Consider the following 17,117-nt stretch of genomic DNA (forward strand, 5'->3'; position numbering starts at 1 on the left):
GTCACTAGCTTGTTACACTTTTGGTGCCCAAGCCAAAGTGAGTCACTTTTGTAACACCTCCCTGTAGCTTCCCTGTAGCTACCCTGAAGTTTCAGAGAAGACAGCTTGTTGCCCTGTTGCAAGTTCAACAGGGAGAATAGTTTCATCTCCTTCTCTTCCTACAGTCTGTCCCTCTCTGTATGCACTGCTGAAGGCCATGATCTAACTCATGTCCGCAGTTGAGCTTAAGCAATCGAAACCCCGCATTTCGACGATTCAGAGTTTGTTTCGGGCGGGGACTCAAAACGAAACCCACGACTCAAGTGGGGTCATGGAATGAACACTCCATGTGTCAAGCGATGGCCCGCGCAAACTTTTCTATCTAGCTACGAGTTAATTTCAACGTGCTTCAGGTTTCTATTGGATGTGCAGGTTTTCTGACCATGTAAACATTCACTCCTCCTATATGTTTGTACTCCTTTCCAGGCGGCCACCCGTCACGTAGCTGGAGAGTGTTGTTATGAAGAGACGCCCTTGCATTACGGGCATTTATTAGACATTGACTATTTACTATTGAATAAAAAATATGATGAATTTAGCATTGACTATTGATTAGATCTCGAACAAGCACCGCAACTACAGCGGCCAGGTGGACCGCAACCTCGGCAACATGATGAACGACCAGATCAACAGCTACTCTCGCAGGCGTTGCCAGCACTAGGGGATCCGTGATGTGGATGAAAGAAAACCGACAACATTCTAGTGGTCTCTCTTCATGAGCAAGAAGAATTTTACTGTTCGATCACCCTCCTTCTCCTTGTTGTGATCTCGGCCTCGACTGGGTGGCTTCGCTCTTGTCTCAGGAGTCAGCACAGTTACTTTCTGCATTGACCTAGGATGTGCCACTCCAATTGCCAATGGGGTCGAGCCGGGAAACAAGACCGTTGTTTGCTATCAATAGATGTTGTTTATGCATTGCCTTGATTGCACTTTGCCGAGGAAGATGGCATTGTCGTTGCATTCGACCTCGTGGCTCATAACAACTTTATGAACTTTGACCAACCACATTAAGCCACCTTGGAATTTCCTTAAAATCTAGGAAATGTTTTAGGCTTTAGACGAAGCTTAGCGAGCCCTGGTGCGCTCTGTGTTTGGATGCCCCTGCCCTGACCCGTCAAGATCAAGTCTTCAAACCTGGCCCTGCCAGACACGGCATTGTCTGAGGCTCATTTACCAGTTCTTTGCCATATCGATAGCCAATAGGTAAACGGATTTCCCTGGTTATCTTAACCGAGTTACGGCTTGTTGCACAAGACCAATTCATCCATATCATCACGACCCAGCACGCCAATGATTAATCGGCCCTCCCCTGAAGGACGAGAGCCATGGACTCATCTTCAACATACGTTATTATTGGCCATTCCATATATAGCACGGCTGCGCTGTGCTTTGCTGCAGAGATTGAACGGAAGAGGCCAGCGAAAATTCTCTCTCGACGCAAACAGGCTGAGCGCATGGGACTAAACGCAGGCATAAGAAGAACCTTGTGTCGCCTTTACAGGAAATCAGGCTGCTTCAATTATCGTTCTTTCTTCCATGGGTGTCGCGCCCGCGACCTGGGAGCTTACAGGCAACTTATCCCAAGCCGTCTACACACTCAATCTGCTTACGATCTTCTAGCTCAGTTAACCCATCAAGGGCCGGGCTTCAACTATAATAAAGAACACATTGTCAACACATCATAGCATCATGTCCCAATGCTAACACAGTGGCCTTTTTTTAACCTTCTGCCCCCTGCAGTAGAAGACTTAATCTGCTTACATCACATCCCGGTCCTTACTTATCACCGTCTCGTACTTCACTTCCGGTATGCCTTCGTAGTCCCAATGCTTTTGTAGCCTGTGTTTTCAGTGCGTTTTTCTTTCCACTGACTGCACATCAGCTTCTTTGCTGGCGATGTTACTACCGATTTTCACTCTAGATCATCGCCGTTAATTGTCCCTACCGCTGTCGCCGTCCATCCACACACCCTCGACGACATCACAGCACCATGACGGATAGTCACGCTGGAAACCAGAGCCAACACAGCGAGGCTGAGAGGCCATACCATCTGATTTGCCTGAGGTTGGCGGATCGGCTCGCGACACTTGGATTGACTAGTGAGGATCTGTCACGAGTCTCCGGTAAAGCTGAAGCAATGCTCTTGGAGGCCAACGTGGCTATGGATGAGATAACACGGGCTTGTGACATATGCTACGCCAAACAAAATGACATCGACAGTCTCAAGCAATTTAATCACAACCGTTACGAAGCCCTCCGTGCGCACCTCCAGGATCGTTTTCCAGAGGGTCATCCAAAATACTCCGAAGTCTTGATCATGGAGTCTCTCAAGTACGAGAAGGCCCTTTATAGTGGCTCTGAGCATTTGATCACCGAGGACTTGAAGCTTCAGTTGAAGAGAGTGGAGGTGCTGCGCAATGCCCTCAATGCTAGAGTTTGTATCGAAACCTGCCGCGAAATAAAGGAGCGTAGGAACCTTGACAAGGGGTCTACGCCGGCACAACAGGAGGAACACGGTGAAGCTTGGCTTCAGGCAGAACAGAATCACACCATGAGCATTGACGAACTGGCGGTTGAGGTGGAACGGTATTATCAACACTTTGTCCAGCTCCTGGAAATGGAATAGCTTCAACAGTGGAGCGAAAACTGGAAGAAGGTGTTGCAAACATTTGGAAGACACGGCATACTTGTTTTGATGCTGGAGGGAATCTCAAATCTTGTGGAAGTTGATCTGTGACGTGTGTCTTGCCTTCTCGTCATGCGAATGTGAATGGTGCTACTAACAATGCTAAGCTGGTCCTGGCTTGCGTCTTAGGTCAGTCAGCCTGATGATGCCCTGTAACGAGCCATGACCTCAGGCAAAAAGAAGAGCAAAAAGAGCAATCGCTTATATAGGAACAGCCCGATGCGGGGGTCGAACCCGCAACCTTGAGATCGCGTACTCATCACCCAGTCAAGGGTCATTTAAGAGTCTCACGCTCTACCGATTGAGCTAACCGGGCGTGGCTCTGATTGGTCGAAACGTGATGCCCAATTCGCTTGTCAGCGCGGTGGTCGCGATATCTCCGTGGTGTTGAAACCACATTCAAGTTATCAGCGAGATGTAGTGTGCTATCACTAGCTTAATCACCCGAAGCCTGGTATAACTTTGAAAGAAAACTATTAAAATTTTTGTAATGAGGCGTCTATGAGAGATGAATAAACTCGGCTTGCTGTTCTATTGGGGCAATATTCCCCTGATGAACCAACCCTCTCTCAAGTGTGCAATAGAAATAAAGGACGACATCTGTGATCTCGAGTGTGATGCCAAACAATAGTACAAAGTGGATATAATCCCGAGGACGGACTCAGTTAGATGCCAGCCTAGACGGTAAGAACGTCAAAGTGATCAGTCGTGTTGAGGAGATGCCCAACACCGTTGACCATAATCATCAGGCCATCCTGTTGAAGGCCACCTCCCGGGATGTAAATCTTGTTTCCAACTGCAGCGGCGCTCGTTCCATGGCGCGGCACCTGCATAGGAGTCAGTTCCTCCCACCCCTGCGTCTCGACATCAAACGCCTCCACGTTGTCAAACACATCTGTCTCTTTATGCATGCTGCTTCTCTTCGTTGTCAATTTGATCTTGCTGCAACGCGTCGTGCGAGCTTACCAACCTTAGATAGGCCGGAGAAAAGCGTCTGGTCGGGCTTTCCGGCTCTTGTACTCTGGTATCGCGGCTTCCCTCATCATGGTCATTGTATCAGTTGTGTACAGTTATTACCCGCTCGATCCTCATATCCAATCCTGGCTCCGGTGCATTCGCCTCGTCACGGCTGTCTACTACGTGGCACTAGCCTTTCTACCTATCCCGGAAGTCATTATTGCACGTCTACTTCCACGAACCTCCCCCATCGACAATTTCGGCCAGGGCACTATGCGTGCCAAAGTGATTCTAGCCCTTTTTACTTCGGTACTCCTCTCTCTCGGCGCCTGTTTTCGCGCCGGTGCTCCCTTCATCCAACGACCTACGGAGAACCCTGGATGGTTCAACTCCAAGGCGGCTTATTCCTGTTTCAACCACGTGATCGAGTTAGTTGTGGTCTTCACCTACGTCTTGTCCCGCTTCGATCGTCAATTCCATATCCCCAACGGAAGCAGTGGCCCAGGCAACTACTCCAAGGGGGGCCTGAGTGAGATGTTGGGGAAGCAGGACATTGCCGAGGAGACTGTGGGGGTGGATGGTGCGGCAGTGTCATCCCCTAATCAGCAGAACTTGTCTAAGAGCAACGCAAACGAAAAGACATAGAAGAGAAACTTGTAGACGAATGAGGACACAGTCGAAAGTCACGGTCTTTTTTTCGGTTCGACAATGGGATCTCAAAGTCGGATATATTCGAGGTTCGACGTCTTCACTTGGGCAGGTTAGGGGGTTATAGTTATAGACTCTGCTGAATCAATGCAATGATCTTGCCTCTGAGTCAATTAGAGAGAATTAATACGAATGCCATTTTGAAAGGCTCCGCTGCTAGGGTCCATCAAGGTTCGACCATGCTTATCGGGTTCTTGGCGCCCCTTGTCTTTCTCGTATTGTGACAGGTTATCATCTGTCTAACGCGACAGCACGTGCTCGCGTGTTTATCAATTCGCCGCGTCTCATTCACGGTCGCGTCCCTCTGGTCAGCTTATCCTTTTCATCTTCACTCTTCACCACAGTCATATTGACTACACAATTTCCCCTCGCTGCCTTTTCCTCTGTTTGTACCTGCACGTTCACTCACAACCTCTCCCACCTGGCACATGGCGTCAAATACCCCCCTGTCCCGCCTCCAGTGGCAGGTGTCCCCCGAGGGCACCTGGGCTCGTGATGTCGACGAATGCGAGAGATTTTACATCACGTCTTCGCGAAAAGAAAATGGATGCTTTCCCGTCAGTGGCTGTGCATCTTTCGGTGTCACCTCTGTTAACTCGATGCCCACCATCGATGAAGAAAACCGTGTTGAGGCGGCTCTGAAGAATGCCTGGATCATGCTTCGTTACCAGCATCCGACCCTGGGCTCCCGTATCGAACATGACGAAGATGGCGACCGATTGCGAAGAGTGTACCAGTCATTTGATACCGACGATGAGCAGGAAAGTTGGGTAGGCTCAACCTTCCAGGTTGTCGATACCGATCTTGGGCCGCTCGAGTGGTTCAACAACAACACAGCCGCTGCCTTTGAGACGGCCACTGTCTTTTTTGTGAAATCAAAAGGGCAGGATAGCGACCGTCGAACAATCTTCTTACGATGCCCTCACGACGTATCCGACGGCGTGGGCGTCTTGCAGCTGGTCGATCAACTGTTCGAACACGCTGCGCAGGCTTTTGAAGAGGGAAATGAGTATTCCCTTCCCAAATGGGGCAAGGAACATGAAAACCTATCTCCTTGTATACGAATCGCTGCGAAGATACCCGATACATTGTCCGAAGCGCAAACTGAGCGCCTGGAGAAGATCCAAACTCAAAATGGAACTATCTACAAACACCAGGCCCTTCTTGCACTCCCCTCAAGCTCTACGCCTGCCAATTGCGTTCAAGGCGGCAAGCTGATACGCCTTTCATATACAGTTCCCAAGGATCTTACTTCGCAAATTCTCCGTGGCTGCAAGGACGTTGCTTCTGGAGTGAGTGTGACACACGTCTTCATGTCGGCCTTGGCAATGGCTCTCTCAGAGGTACAGCCCCGAAAAGAAGATCCATACCCTGTCCGATATGTCAATCACAGCATGATCAACCTGCGTCCCTACTGCCAGGAACCTTACAATACCCCTGCTCACGCGGCCGCTGCATATCATACTATTTCAACGCGGGCACTGGGCATAGACTTGGTTGTCCCCAACTCTTCAGATCAGACAACTGGAGACCATGCGGCTGAAATGCGAGGAGTTCTACCTCAAGTCCAAGACTTCTTCAACGATATCCGACCAGTTCCCTCGGAAGAGATTCATGAACAGGTTGCCTTTGCTCCCTCGACATTCAAGTCCTTCACTTCTCCATCCGGCGTTGACCCTCACGTTGTATCAGAGCCGCCTTTTTGCCCCGTAGCTTTGTCATCAATCGGGAATGTGAGTTCTATGGTGCAGCAGGGACATGGGCCGTTCAAACTTACCAACGTCTGGGCCGCCAGCGAACCAATGGGGGCTGGCGTGGCGCTCTTTCTCGGGTCTTGGGATGGTCAGTTGGAACTCTCCGGTGTGTTTGACACGAGGTATCACGCACCAGGCTATGTGGAAAGGTTTCTGGCGCGGATTCTAATCTGCGTTTGTGGAGGGCTGGGCATCGATGAAATCAGTTCAACGGAAGTCAAGCCTGCTGAAAGTCCACATGACAAGAAGAGAAAGAGGGCCAAGAGTGATCATCGTGTTGTCCCATGTGAGGTGTAGGGAGTCGAGTTCTGAGTAGTTACACTAAATATGAGCAAAACAACAATATGAACGAAGGTTCGAATCATGATAACAATGTAATGCTACGTCTACAGCCTGGACGTAGAATCAGCAATGGTATGCTGAGCGTGGTAAAGTATTCAGTTATCGATCGAATCTTTTCACTCTAACGCCGCCGTCTCACCTGTTAGGCTCGTTTCCTTCCGGTAAGGTGAAGGATACCCATGTCTTCTTGTTCTAAGGTGAGCCCTCAGAAATGGCGTGTTATCATGTGCTGATAACTGTATCGTTTGTTCCTGTAGCCGATGGCCTCTTTCAGATTTGTCACTGAGATTAACGAGAAGGACTCAGATCAGCAACAACTAAGATAGGCGTTAGCTGTATCGAACGCTGTTGCTCCTTTATTCGTTCTTCCTCTCTTGAGTGTTCTGTTTGGCAACATGTGTGAACGAAAAGTCCCAAGTGGCTTCGGTATCAAAGGATGGGCGACTTACCGGAGTATGTCTCTAGCCCCTGAAGAAATGGCATCCCCAACAGCAAAATAGACATCAGCTGCCCGAATCCTTTGACGTCGTCTTCGTTGACGATGTCGGTGAGCGCTCTCCATGACTCGTGGAATCTCTTTCTTTCATCAAAAGTCCAATACAAGCCCAGCCCAAACCAGACACACGAGGTAGAAATAGCGTCGACGGTTTCGGATGACCCGATATAGTATAGCCAAACAAGTATCCGTCTCCATAGTGGCAATGCGTGGCCCTTGGGTGATCCTTCAAGGCCTTTGTCGTCAAGAACATGGTGTCTCGCATGATCAATCCACCAGTGGCCCAGCGCTGGCCAAAGTAATAGACATCGTCTTGGGTAGTCGAACAAGACCATGCAGAAATTGAACACCGTCCACCACAGCGGTTCGCCTCCCCTCTCTTTTCCAAGGGAACATCTGGCGGGGCAGTAGCTGTAGGTGTACCAATCCTTGGCTCCAGACACATAAGAGCAGTAAAGAAGCAAAGATGCCAATATGAGCATGCTTATGACTCGGACCATGAGATCTCCTCCCCAGCCGATGGCGGCTCTGGCTCTCCTGAAGCGAGATGAATTCTTGCGATCGGGCCACACACCGCGATGCTGCGCTTTCATGCTCCCGACGACCTTGGTCCGGATGGCCAGGAGAGTAAGTTGATGCACCATACTGCTGAACCAGGCCAAGTTGGTCATCATACTAAAGTGGTAGGCGCTAACTCCGTCGTTTTTATCTTGCAGCTTAATCACGGCGGCGCTAAGCATGGCAATTCCCGTCACCAGTTGCATATCCGCGAGGGAGAGGAGAAAGGAGAAGAGAGTAGATTCGATCTTGTCGATACGGGACTCGATGAATGGCACCTTGGTGACAAAGCGGACCCATGGATCACAGATGTTCCTTCTCATCCAGCCATCGATGGGGTTGAAGCTATCCTCGCGCTCGAGGCCAGAACGAATAAGCATGAGGTAAAGGCACGTAGCAATGAGAGCGAGACAGGAAGATGTGATGAATGAGCTTATGACCTGCGATATGTGTTAGTCTACTTTCAAAGAAGGACCCAACGAGTTGCGTACCCCGATGCCAGCAATGTCTGGGTTGGACTGAGGACAACTACATTCGCAGTCGCCCCAGAACTGCCAGTATGAGCTGAGGCCACAGTCGTTGGCCATGTTGGGGACAGCCTGAGGCAAACCAAGCCTGTAGAGCAAAGAACTCAAACCAACAGGCTCCAACTGGATGGCCAGAATGCCGTACAGTATTTATCCCCGCCCTTCAATAGCTACCAGTTGTTCCTTGTCCAGGATTGCCACCTGGCTAGCTCAGCACGGCGCATGGCATGCATAATAACCCATTCTTACTACCTAGTCGTCGATATCGTCACATTGGATCTCTCGGTAGTCCGTATTCTCGGTCCGTCGGTCTTCGTAATTACTTAAAATAAAATAAAAGGTCTGATGCTGACAGGGTGTGGTTTCAGAAGCTGAGCCCCTGGGCTGAGTAAGATGCCGATCCTTTGTCAGTCCGAGCACGCCAATCAGATAAGCTTCTTCTACGGCAGTGCAGTCACTGCCTCGATCGACAGTGTTAATTAACGTTTTACCCAATAGAAGAGGAATGTATCGGTTCTCCGGCGATGCGTTGTCAAGCTGCACCCTTGTTTATAGCGATCCTATAGTGATTGGGCTATCATTAGATGTAATAGAACTTTACCAGATGGAAAAGTATAAAAGCAAGCCTTCCAATTCTTATGTACCTACCATTCACTCACAACATAAACACATCTAGACGCCCAGTTGCGAGACTCTTAAATCTTTTACCTACTTCACAAACGTTGATAATTCCATCACCATCCTCCAACACCGTCAACATGGTCAACTATCTCACTTCCGTCGCCCTTCTGCTCACCGTAGCCACCTCGACTCTTGCTGTTCCGCAAGGCCTCGAAGCCCGCGCTCCGAGCTGTCTGGATAACCTCCCTGGAGACACACTGGCCAATGTACATATGATTCAACAACCCTTCATCATCACTCAAACCGTACCGCTAACCCCCGCACAGATCAATGAAGCAGTAGAGTGCATCAACTACCTCGCCAGTCTTGGGAACCAGGCATGCACGGCTGGCGTCAGCGGCCAGTCCTTCTGCAGGCGCGGAAACACCCAGATTACTGGACTTGCTGTTGGCCTTCCCAGTGACCGGACTGCGACTTCGCCTTGGTGAGTCTAGAGCACTGGTCATTTGCAGACAATTTGTGGTGGGCAACTGCTAACTTCTTCAATAGCCAGGCTGTCGCTCGGGGTGCTGGATTGGTCATGGATAGGTGCTCTAGGGCTGATGGCAAGGTTAGGGGCCAGAACCCTGCCTGGGGCAATGGCAACCTAATGGTTGATATCCGCACGGTTCCTCAGTAGGGTGGGAGTATTCTATCCAGGTTCCTGTGTTTCAGGACCCACGGTGGCGTCTATTGGCTCTTCACATCTTTTCTCGTGTTTTTCTATTCTCTTGAAGGTGCTCAAGTCCCATCTTCCACTCTATTTATTAAACTTGTTGGTTCAAATTGGACCGAGTCGATCCACCCCCGTCCGCTGCTGGTACAGTCAAGAGTGATAAAGATATAAAGGGTTCCAATGTCTAACTGCGCCTGAATGCACGTACAGGTTGTCAAGATGCGTTGCCATTGCTCCGCTTATTGCACCGCTACTGCACCAACTTGAGCTCTCGTTTGGTAGATACATAATATCCTGTCCGGCCTTGCACAATTCATCAGGCAATCCATAACTGGAGGTTTTTCTTTTGGATCTACGGAGTTATCGAGCCACTGTTAAGCAATGTCTGACCCGCCAGTTGGTCGGCCATAGCTTCTATAGCTTATGCACGCTGCTATCCTTAGTCCATCGCCGGAACGTCTTTCCATAGAAATAAAACATAACACCAAAGAGACACCAAGCCACTGTAAGAGCCATGTTTACCATGAAGGCGTTGATGAAGCTGAATAAACAAGGCGTTAGTTTTGCTAAGGGCGACAGGTTGGAGAAGGGATGCTTACCCATCGGCTTCGGTCCACGGCGTAATAAACTTCCCCATGCCGTACCCCCACAGATTCTTGTTAACAGTGATGGCAACGAAAAGTGATCCTGCAACAGGCTTGTAACTATCAACGGCGTACGTGCTGCTGATGCTTGGGAGTGCCGCAACTTGGATGCCGGCTGTGGAGTAGCCCAGCACGACGATGACCTGCCACGGCCATTTGTACTGGTACCCGATGGCTGTGATAATGTGTCCAAAGGCCATGATTAGGACATAGGGAATCATGGCCGGCAGACGCATTTCAGGCTCCCGGATTCCATTGTTCCGAGCCGTTGCTCGAGAAGAAACCCAGTCACTGAACGGGCCGGCCGTCGCGAGGCCGATCAAAGCCCCAACGAAGAGTGAGAAATTTGTAAAACCTACCCACCATGTTAGCATAGGGCTGGCATTCCATTCCATGAAGTAGACCAACCAATGTTTTGCGAGCTCATATTGTAAGGAGGCGCTGAAAAGACCTGTGTCTGGGTCAAGTTGAGGATCAAGATGAAGCTACAGCTCCAGCTGACGACAAAAGACGCAAAGAGCACAATCGGAAAGGTAAACAGCTTCCAAGGAATCCACACTTGATAGAGGACGGATCGAAAGGTAGACGCATTGGGCTGAAATAGCTTCCACTGCTGTCGGCTCGGCTTCCCCTTTCCAAGGCAAGGGTCCCTGTCGGCATTGAACTCGCTCTCGTTGGACCCGTCATTGGGCCTTTGCTTCTCCTGATGCTCAACTTCTAGGACTTTGGAGGATGTCTCGGGTGGGATGGACTGGCCCTCGGTGGTTTCGTCACGGCTGAACATGGTCTCGGGAAAGCCAAAGATGATTATGATGAGAGATGCGGCTGTCATGGCGGCGTTGAGCCACCAGAAAGAGGGCCAGCCAGTGTGGTCAGCCATGGCGCCGGCAATGATGGGTGCAACCTAGGAATGTTAGGTTATGGTATGCCGTGGCCTTTTGGAGGTACATACGATCAGAGCCCCGGTGTAGATAACCCAGTACATGGTGTTCCACTTGCCGCGGTCGTGAAGGAAGAAGATGTCTGCGATGACGCTCGGCTGAATGGTCTCTCCGGGTCCTGCGCCAATACCGCTAACACTGCAATGTCGTTTAGTGGCTGAGCGTCGTTGTCGGCGTTGTGAAACTCACATGGCAGCACCCATGAATCCATTGTATGTGGTAGCCTTTGCTCGCCAGATATGAGACGCCAGACAGACGATCTGGGAGAGGATCAAAACAGGGCGTCTGCCAAAGGACGTCGAAACGGGAACCCTGTCAGATCATTCATCAGTCACTGCGAGCTAAAGGTGTCCACTCCCTTGCACGCATCCACTTACCAGAAGAAGTTGCTGAAGCCAAGAACCAAGATGGTCACGCCAGTAAATTGAATGACGTTGGTCAATGAGGTATTGTAGTCTTCCATCAGATAGCCAAACATGGGCCCGAGAGCCAGCGGCGCGAAGCCCTGTGTGAAGCTCATGGTCGACACGGCGACGAGAGCCGAGACCTTCCACCAAGTGCTCCAGTTGAGGGGGTCATGAGGCGAGCTAGAGGGCTGGGGAACGAGCACGCGGTGGGACTTGTCCTCGCTCTTGACGAAGTGATGGCTTCCGATGTCTGCCATGATCTCGGTGCCGGGGAGGATCTCGATGTCGAGCTCATTCTGGATCTGCTCCAACTCCTGGGGAGGGTCAGTGGGAGCTTGCTGGAGGTGGTTTGGAGGTGGTTCAACATACCGCCTGGCGGGAGTCCGTCGCCATGTTGGTGGTTGTGGGATGACCGACGGCTTCGTAATGGGATCGTTGAATGGGGCAATGCAGGGGCACCTCAGCGAGCTGCATGAACGGGAACAAGGAGATTGGGAACCGACGGGGAGAGCATCTTATATTTGACTGTCTTTCAATAAAATGAATCAGAGCTCGGTGCAGCTTCTGGCAGATTGCCATGAGTCATGGCATGGTGACGCTATTCGGAACCCTTCCGAGGGCACCCAAGTATACTATCCCGCGGTTACTACGACCGCAACCCCAAACGTCCAAGCTGAGTAAAATCAACGATACATCATCCCCCTAGCTTCCCCGACGCTCGAGCCCCTTGCGCTGGACCGAAGTGCCCCATCAGTTGAGCCAAGACCAATCATGGCACGATCGGATATTCGGATATCCGGATATGAGCTGAGAACCTCCACATCCCCGGATTATACCCCAGAATGTTCCCCAGAATCTACACTTCCCCGCTCTCGATACCAAGCTGAGGTTACGAGGCGCAGGTCTAGATTGTATTTGGCGAGGTGTTATTTGTCAGTGAGTTGCGGGCGTCGAGGGGTTGAGGGTCGGAAAGCGGTTCCGCGATACCGAGCATGTCAGTCGGTTTTGGATCTAGATAGCGTGACCGATGGCATGCGACCTCTACTTGCGGGCCGATAAACAGCATGTACATATAAGCCCATCTACAAGCTCTTCATTTTGTTTCACTTCAACCAAGCCCTTGTACACATCCAAGTCTCTGTTCAGTTCCATATTATCGGTCTTACTTCACAGATTCCTACCATGACATCACCCACCAACATCGCCACAGAGGCGCTCGTCACCGAGAAACCCGGCGACAGGTTTGAGATGAGGCCTATCATTCTGGATGAGGTTCGGGGGGACGAAGTGCTTGTCGAGATGAAGTATTCCGGTATTTGCCACACAGTATGCCATCCTATGCTATGTTTCTCTTAACTCTGGCGACTCACTCTTCCTAGGATGTTCTTCTACAGAACGGCCTCATCCCTGGAGTCGAATACCCTGCCATCTTTGGCCACGAAGGCGCAGGTATTATCCGGGCCCTAGGCAGCGACGTCAAGGACAAGTCCCTCCAGGTGGGCGACCATGTCCTTCTCTCCTTTAATGTCTGCGGCAAGTGCAAGAAGTGCGTTGCGGGCAAACCATCCTTCTGTCACATCCACTCCCCCGTGAACGTTGGTTCTGTCCGCCTCTCCGATGGCTCTACTCCCGCTCGGCTTGAGGACGGCCGATCTGTGCGGAGCCAGTTCTTTGGCCACTCTTCCTTCGCGAGGTTGTCGGTCGTGGCCGAGAGAAGCGTCGTCAAGTGCCCATACCCCGAGTCTCTGCCATACTACGCCCCCCTGGGCTGCGGCTTTCAGACAGGGGCTGGTACGGTGCTCAACGCGCTCAAGCCGGATAAAACTCAGACGGTGGTCATCTTTGGCATGGGCAGCGTGGGCATCGCTGCGCTGATGGCTGCGGCGTACCTTCAGGTCAAGCAGCTTGTGGCGGTGGATGTTGTGGATGACAAGTTGGCCAACGCCAAAGAATTTGGTGCTACACATGTCGTGAACTCGAGGACATGTGGCGAGGGCGGTATTGAGGCCAAGATCAGGGACATTACGGATGGAGGGGCCGACTTTGCTATTGACTGCACTGGCTTGATCCCCGTTATCGAGTCACTATTCGGGTGTCTTGCACCAGGAGGTACGGCGACTAGTGTTGGTGTGCCGCCGCCAAACAGCGTTGTCAGAATCGAACCCCAGACGTTTTTGCTTGAGAATAAGCGATATGTCGGAGTTGTTGAGGGTGGTTCAAATCCCCAAAAGGTGAGCATCTGATAAACTGTGGTCAGGCTGGCTGGTCCCTAACATGCAGATAGTTTATTCCTGAGTTGATGGGGCTTCATCGACAAGGCCATTTCCCAGTCGAGAAGCTATGTACGGTTTACTCGGTCAAGGACTTTGAGAAGGCGTTGGCCGATATGCGTGGCGGGAAGGTAAGTTTATAACTCTGTGGTAGTATCTGACAGATACTGATGTTCGATATGAATAGGTCGTAAAGCCAATTATTCACTGGGATTGAGATGAAAGACTGGTGGCAGTGGAAGACTACGAATAGAACATAGACATAAATTTAGCAAATGTCTCATCACACCTGGCGGTTCAGCACAAGGCAAACGTGGCGTTGGTTGTCTTAATCAGTCGTCCAATCCAGTCCCTGTAAGCTTCGACACCCTCTTGAAATAGCTGGTGAAGGCCTGAGGCAAGGTGGCGGCGTTCAGCATCCAATGAGGACCTACGGTAGATCCCTCAAGGGTTCCATATCTCTCACTCGACCAGTGATGAAGTGCAATTGAATGCAACTGATCACATGAGTACTCCCACATTGGTTGCCTTGCATCTGTTTGCCTTCTGTCACCGCTTGGTAAATCACAATTCCACGCAGTTGTGCCTTTGTTTCAAATTTCAGTTCCTTTGCCCTATTTATTGGAACCGCTTTCCCATCCCTCTTCAAGTCATGCAAGCTGGCAGACGGCAGTCATTCAAAATGTCAATCCAAGTTACGACGGCCCCCGGTGCCCTCGTCGCTTTGGGCCTGGGTGTCAATAATATTTCCACCCTTATTACCCTCGGCGGGAGGGTGAGAAATTGGTGGACTGCTGCGGACGGCGACAAGGAGTTTCTTTCTCTTCTCGATGAAGATGCGTCAAACATCCTCCAACGCCGCGGGCTCCTCGATGTTCCCGCCTTCAACAAGTGATGGAGTACGAAGATTCGGCTTCTTGCAAACGGGAGCCCACTCCGACTGGAGGATCGTGACATTTCACAGGTCCTCAAAGACAGCAAAACTCTCCTGCAGGTTTGTTCAACCCCTTTCTAATTTGAAAGCCTTTTATTGACGAGACAGGATCTGTCTCTTTTTACCAGCGTCATGACCTGCTTGGTCGCTGTGCTGGAGCAGTTCGCCAAGCAAGGCCTTGTTAGAGACATCCTGTACAACATGCTCAAGTCTCTTTTGAAGCTTCACGAGAATGGGGAGGACATTCTCCGATCTCAATACTCGTCTCGCCTTAACGCCTGGAGATCGACAGCCGTTCTGCGTGACCTCAGCCAGGCTGCCTACGAGAACCGTCAAGAGTTGATCCGCAATGACTCCGTTATGAGCGGATGGTTACCTGAGACGGAGTCCAGGCATGTTGAAGAGTTCTTGACCTGGCTACTCGGCTCTCAGGAGCCATCCTTCAAGACTTCTTCATCAGATGTTGCTGGCATGGCCATTTGTCTACCCCAGCTGGGGATCGACATCATCGATGTCCAATCGACCGAGTCCTTGGAAACAAGTCAGCGCCCATGCACAGTTATTTACTCAGCACAACCATTCTATCACTCGATTTCAACTCCGGAAGGTGTAAGAGCCATTGTTGTGAGAGATGCCTCAGTCACAATCCCCCTTGAGCATCCAGAGGAGGCTGTTAGCGTCTTTCCTATCAGGCATGGGGCTCTAAACCAGTGCAGAATTGCTTGGAAGGAGGGGCGGAAAGCAGCAAATACCATCCAAATATCTGTTCAGGGAGAACAAATACCAGGCCGCATGCAGCAGGAAAATCCCCAGTCTGCCAGAGACACATGGGCCGCAATGGACCCCAGCAGTCTGACCGCTCAGCTTCAACGAAAAGATGTCACCTATGTGGTCACAGATGCTGGAGGCCCTTCTGAAAGAGCGTCTGATGAACTTTACTCTCTAGCATTGAATTTTAGATTCTTTGCGAACCAAGAAACTGTGAACGGGCTGGAAAACTGCCTTGGCCGGACCTCCACAGGCGTCCTTGGCTGGATGTGGAGTTTCACGAGACCAGACACACCCGAGGGCATGTTAGACTTTACATCCCTCGAGATTCAGAATAAGTCAAAGGTGGAAGCATTCTGCATCTTCCAGTCGTTCATGATGGGGTACTACTACCACATCTTTGGAAGACTTGTTGACACGTCTTCACTGGCGGCGAAAACGGTTGAGGGCTCTTGGGGCTTCCTATCACCTGGGTTTTTGAGGCATATGCGGTCCTATTCGCTAATTAGAGTCTCCTCAAGATCTGGGCCACGTGTGCGAACTTTTGGACGGTCAAGGCTTATTCCTTTGCTCTCCATGCTCTTCGTGGGAGGGCACGGGACCAACTACAATCCGGTGATGGCCGAGGATGCATTCATCAAGGCCGATTGTCTCGGTATCATTGGGAAGCGAACCTTGATTGCCAACAGCCTCCTGGGAAAATGCTCTTCTCCTCAGAGGATTGGTTCCTTCACTCTCCTTGACGTCGATGTTGGAGGCGTGCCAAGAGACTTCAACGGACTCATTAAGTCGGGGGTCTTGCCCCCAGACATTCCTCTCCTGGGTTGCCTTGACGATGGTTATGAACAATCGGATATCCCCGAATCATCTCCGCCAGAAGCTGCAACCTTTCACATCAAGGCTGACTGGGAAGCAAACCCAGAAACGGTGTTGCTCTGCGTTAGGTATGGAGGCCGTCGACTTGCAACGGTCTCTCCCATCCCGGCAGATTACCAGTTCTGTAAGGCTTATCTGCCACCGGTGACTGGACTTAGACAAAGTCTCACGAGAAATAGGCTCTCTAAAGACGTGGTGGCGGAGGTATCAACACTCTTGCAAAACTCCCCTGTTCTCCCAGTCAATGCTGGAGTACCGGTCCTTTTCCAGGCGCTTGATCGCCCCGGTCTACGCTACGCCGCCACTGCGCTGTATGGCACAAGAGCGCATGTCAAAGTGGCAACGGTTGATATTTGCATGCGTCTTTCAATATATTGAACTTAGCATAAGCACTTCTCCTCGACTACGGGCACAGAGTGTGTCGACATACGCGCACCATTGTAAAACTACCAACCCGGTCAAGCTCGGCACAAGAGAACAGCCATCTCGGTGCTCTGTACTTCAGGCGCCGGGCTATCGGCTGGCTAATGACGCATGGTAATCAAACTCCAGAAGTATGTAGCGATTGCGTGCTCATGATACTCCGTCGTACGCAGCTTGCCCAGCGGCAGGATACCAATCGGGAGTCGTGATATGGTAGGCTGTTCCGGCCGATCCAACCGACCCAGCCGATCGTGGTGATGCCCTCACTGTTGTTGCGGTCACTCAGACGCCAGTTTCAAGTAACATCGCTTTCCCAGCCAGTAAAATTCTTTAGAATTACAGAGTCACAATGCATTGACCCTTTGATCCAAACATTTGACCGTTCCTACTCTCTGACTACCTTCCACTCTCAGCAACACAGCCTATCCAGCCGAGAGTGCGTGTTCCAGCC

General features: G+C 50.9%; 9 protein-coding genes across 9 annotated transcripts; 6 read left to right on the plus strand and 3 right to left on the minus strand.

The window, feature by feature from the left end:
• Positions 1-2,029: 2,029 nt before the first annotated feature.
• On the plus strand, positions 2,030-2,665 carry MRS44_011186 (uncharacterized protein; the record flags this gene model as incomplete). Its single annotated transcript, XM_046273702.2, has 1 exon — positions 2,030-2,665. One exon carries the CDS (start codon positions 2,030-2,032, stop codon positions 2,663-2,665), a length of 636 nt encoding a protein of 211 aa, XP_046135116.2.
• Positions 2,666-3,402: 737 nt separating this feature from the next.
• Positions 3,403-3,636, minus strand: MRS44_011187 (uncharacterized protein; the record flags this gene model as incomplete). The annotated part of the gene is made up of 1 exon (XM_065619637.1): positions 3,403-3,636. One exon carries the CDS (start codon positions 3,634-3,636, stop codon positions 3,403-3,405), a length of 234 nt encoding a protein of 77 aa, XP_065475709.1.
• A 133-nt stretch (positions 3,637-3,769) lies between these two features.
• MRS44_011188 (uncharacterized protein) lies at positions 3,770-4,327 on the plus strand (the record flags this gene model as incomplete). Its single annotated transcript, XM_046275766.2, has 1 exon — positions 3,770-4,327. One exon carries the CDS (start codon positions 3,770-3,772, stop codon positions 4,325-4,327), a length of 558 nt encoding a protein of 185 aa, XP_046135115.2.
• Positions 4,328-4,818: 491 nt separating this feature from the next.
• MRS44_011189 (uncharacterized protein) lies at positions 4,819-6,441 on the plus strand (the record flags this gene model as incomplete). Its single annotated transcript, XM_046275765.2, has 1 exon — positions 4,819-6,441. One exon carries the CDS (start codon positions 4,819-4,821, stop codon positions 6,439-6,441), a length of 1,623 nt encoding a protein of 540 aa, XP_046135114.2.
• Positions 6,442-6,774: 333 nt separating this feature from the next.
• MRS44_011190 (uncharacterized protein) lies at positions 6,775-8,127 on the minus strand (the record flags this gene model as incomplete). Its single annotated transcript, XM_065619638.1, has 3 exons — positions 6,775-6,803; positions 6,936-7,980; positions 8,032-8,127. 3 exons carry the CDS (start codon positions 8,125-8,127, stop codon positions 6,775-6,777), a joined length of 1,170 nt encoding a protein of 389 aa, XP_065475710.1.
• Positions 8,128-8,825: 698 nt separating this feature from the next.
• Positions 8,826-9,367, plus strand: MRS44_011191 (uncharacterized protein; the record flags this gene model as incomplete). The annotated part of the gene is made up of 3 exons (XM_046281004.2): positions 8,826-8,954; positions 9,015-9,172; positions 9,238-9,367. 3 exons carry the CDS (start codon positions 8,826-8,828, stop codon positions 9,365-9,367), a joined length of 417 nt encoding a protein of 138 aa, XP_046135112.2.
• Positions 9,368-9,817: 450 nt separating this feature from the next.
• MRS44_011192 (uncharacterized protein) lies at positions 9,818-11,788 on the minus strand (the record flags this gene model as incomplete). Its single annotated transcript, XM_046279990.2, has 7 exons — positions 9,818-9,944; positions 10,003-10,402; positions 10,456-10,951; positions 11,000-11,126; positions 11,178-11,300; positions 11,366-11,709; positions 11,765-11,788. 7 exons carry the CDS (start codon positions 11,786-11,788, stop codon positions 9,818-9,820), a joined length of 1,641 nt encoding a protein of 546 aa, XP_046135111.2.
• Positions 11,789-12,577: 789 nt separating this feature from the next.
• Positions 12,578-14,560, plus strand: MRS44_011193 (uncharacterized protein; the record flags this gene model as incomplete). The annotated part of the gene is made up of 4 exons (XM_065619639.1): positions 12,578-12,721; positions 12,775-13,626; positions 13,680-13,796; positions 14,270-14,560. 4 exons carry the CDS (start codon positions 12,578-12,580, stop codon positions 14,558-14,560), a joined length of 1,404 nt encoding a protein of 467 aa, XP_065475711.1.
• Positions 14,561-14,731: 171 nt separating this feature from the next.
• Positions 14,732-16,621, plus strand: MRS44_011194 (uncharacterized protein; the record flags this gene model as incomplete). Its single annotated transcript, XM_065619640.1, has 1 exon — positions 14,732-16,621. One exon carries the CDS (start codon positions 14,732-14,734, stop codon positions 16,619-16,621), a length of 1,890 nt encoding a protein of 629 aa, XP_065475712.1.
• Between the last annotated feature and the right edge of the window lie 496 nt (positions 16,622-17,117).

The sequence above is a fragment of the Fusarium solani genome (genome assembly GCF_023522795.1).
Source record: "Fusarium solani strain SB1 chromosome Unknown bctg00000007, whole genome shotgun sequence".
Classification (NCBI taxonomy): domain Eukaryota; kingdom Fungi; phylum Ascomycota; class Sordariomycetes; order Hypocreales; family Nectriaceae; genus Fusarium; species Fusarium solani.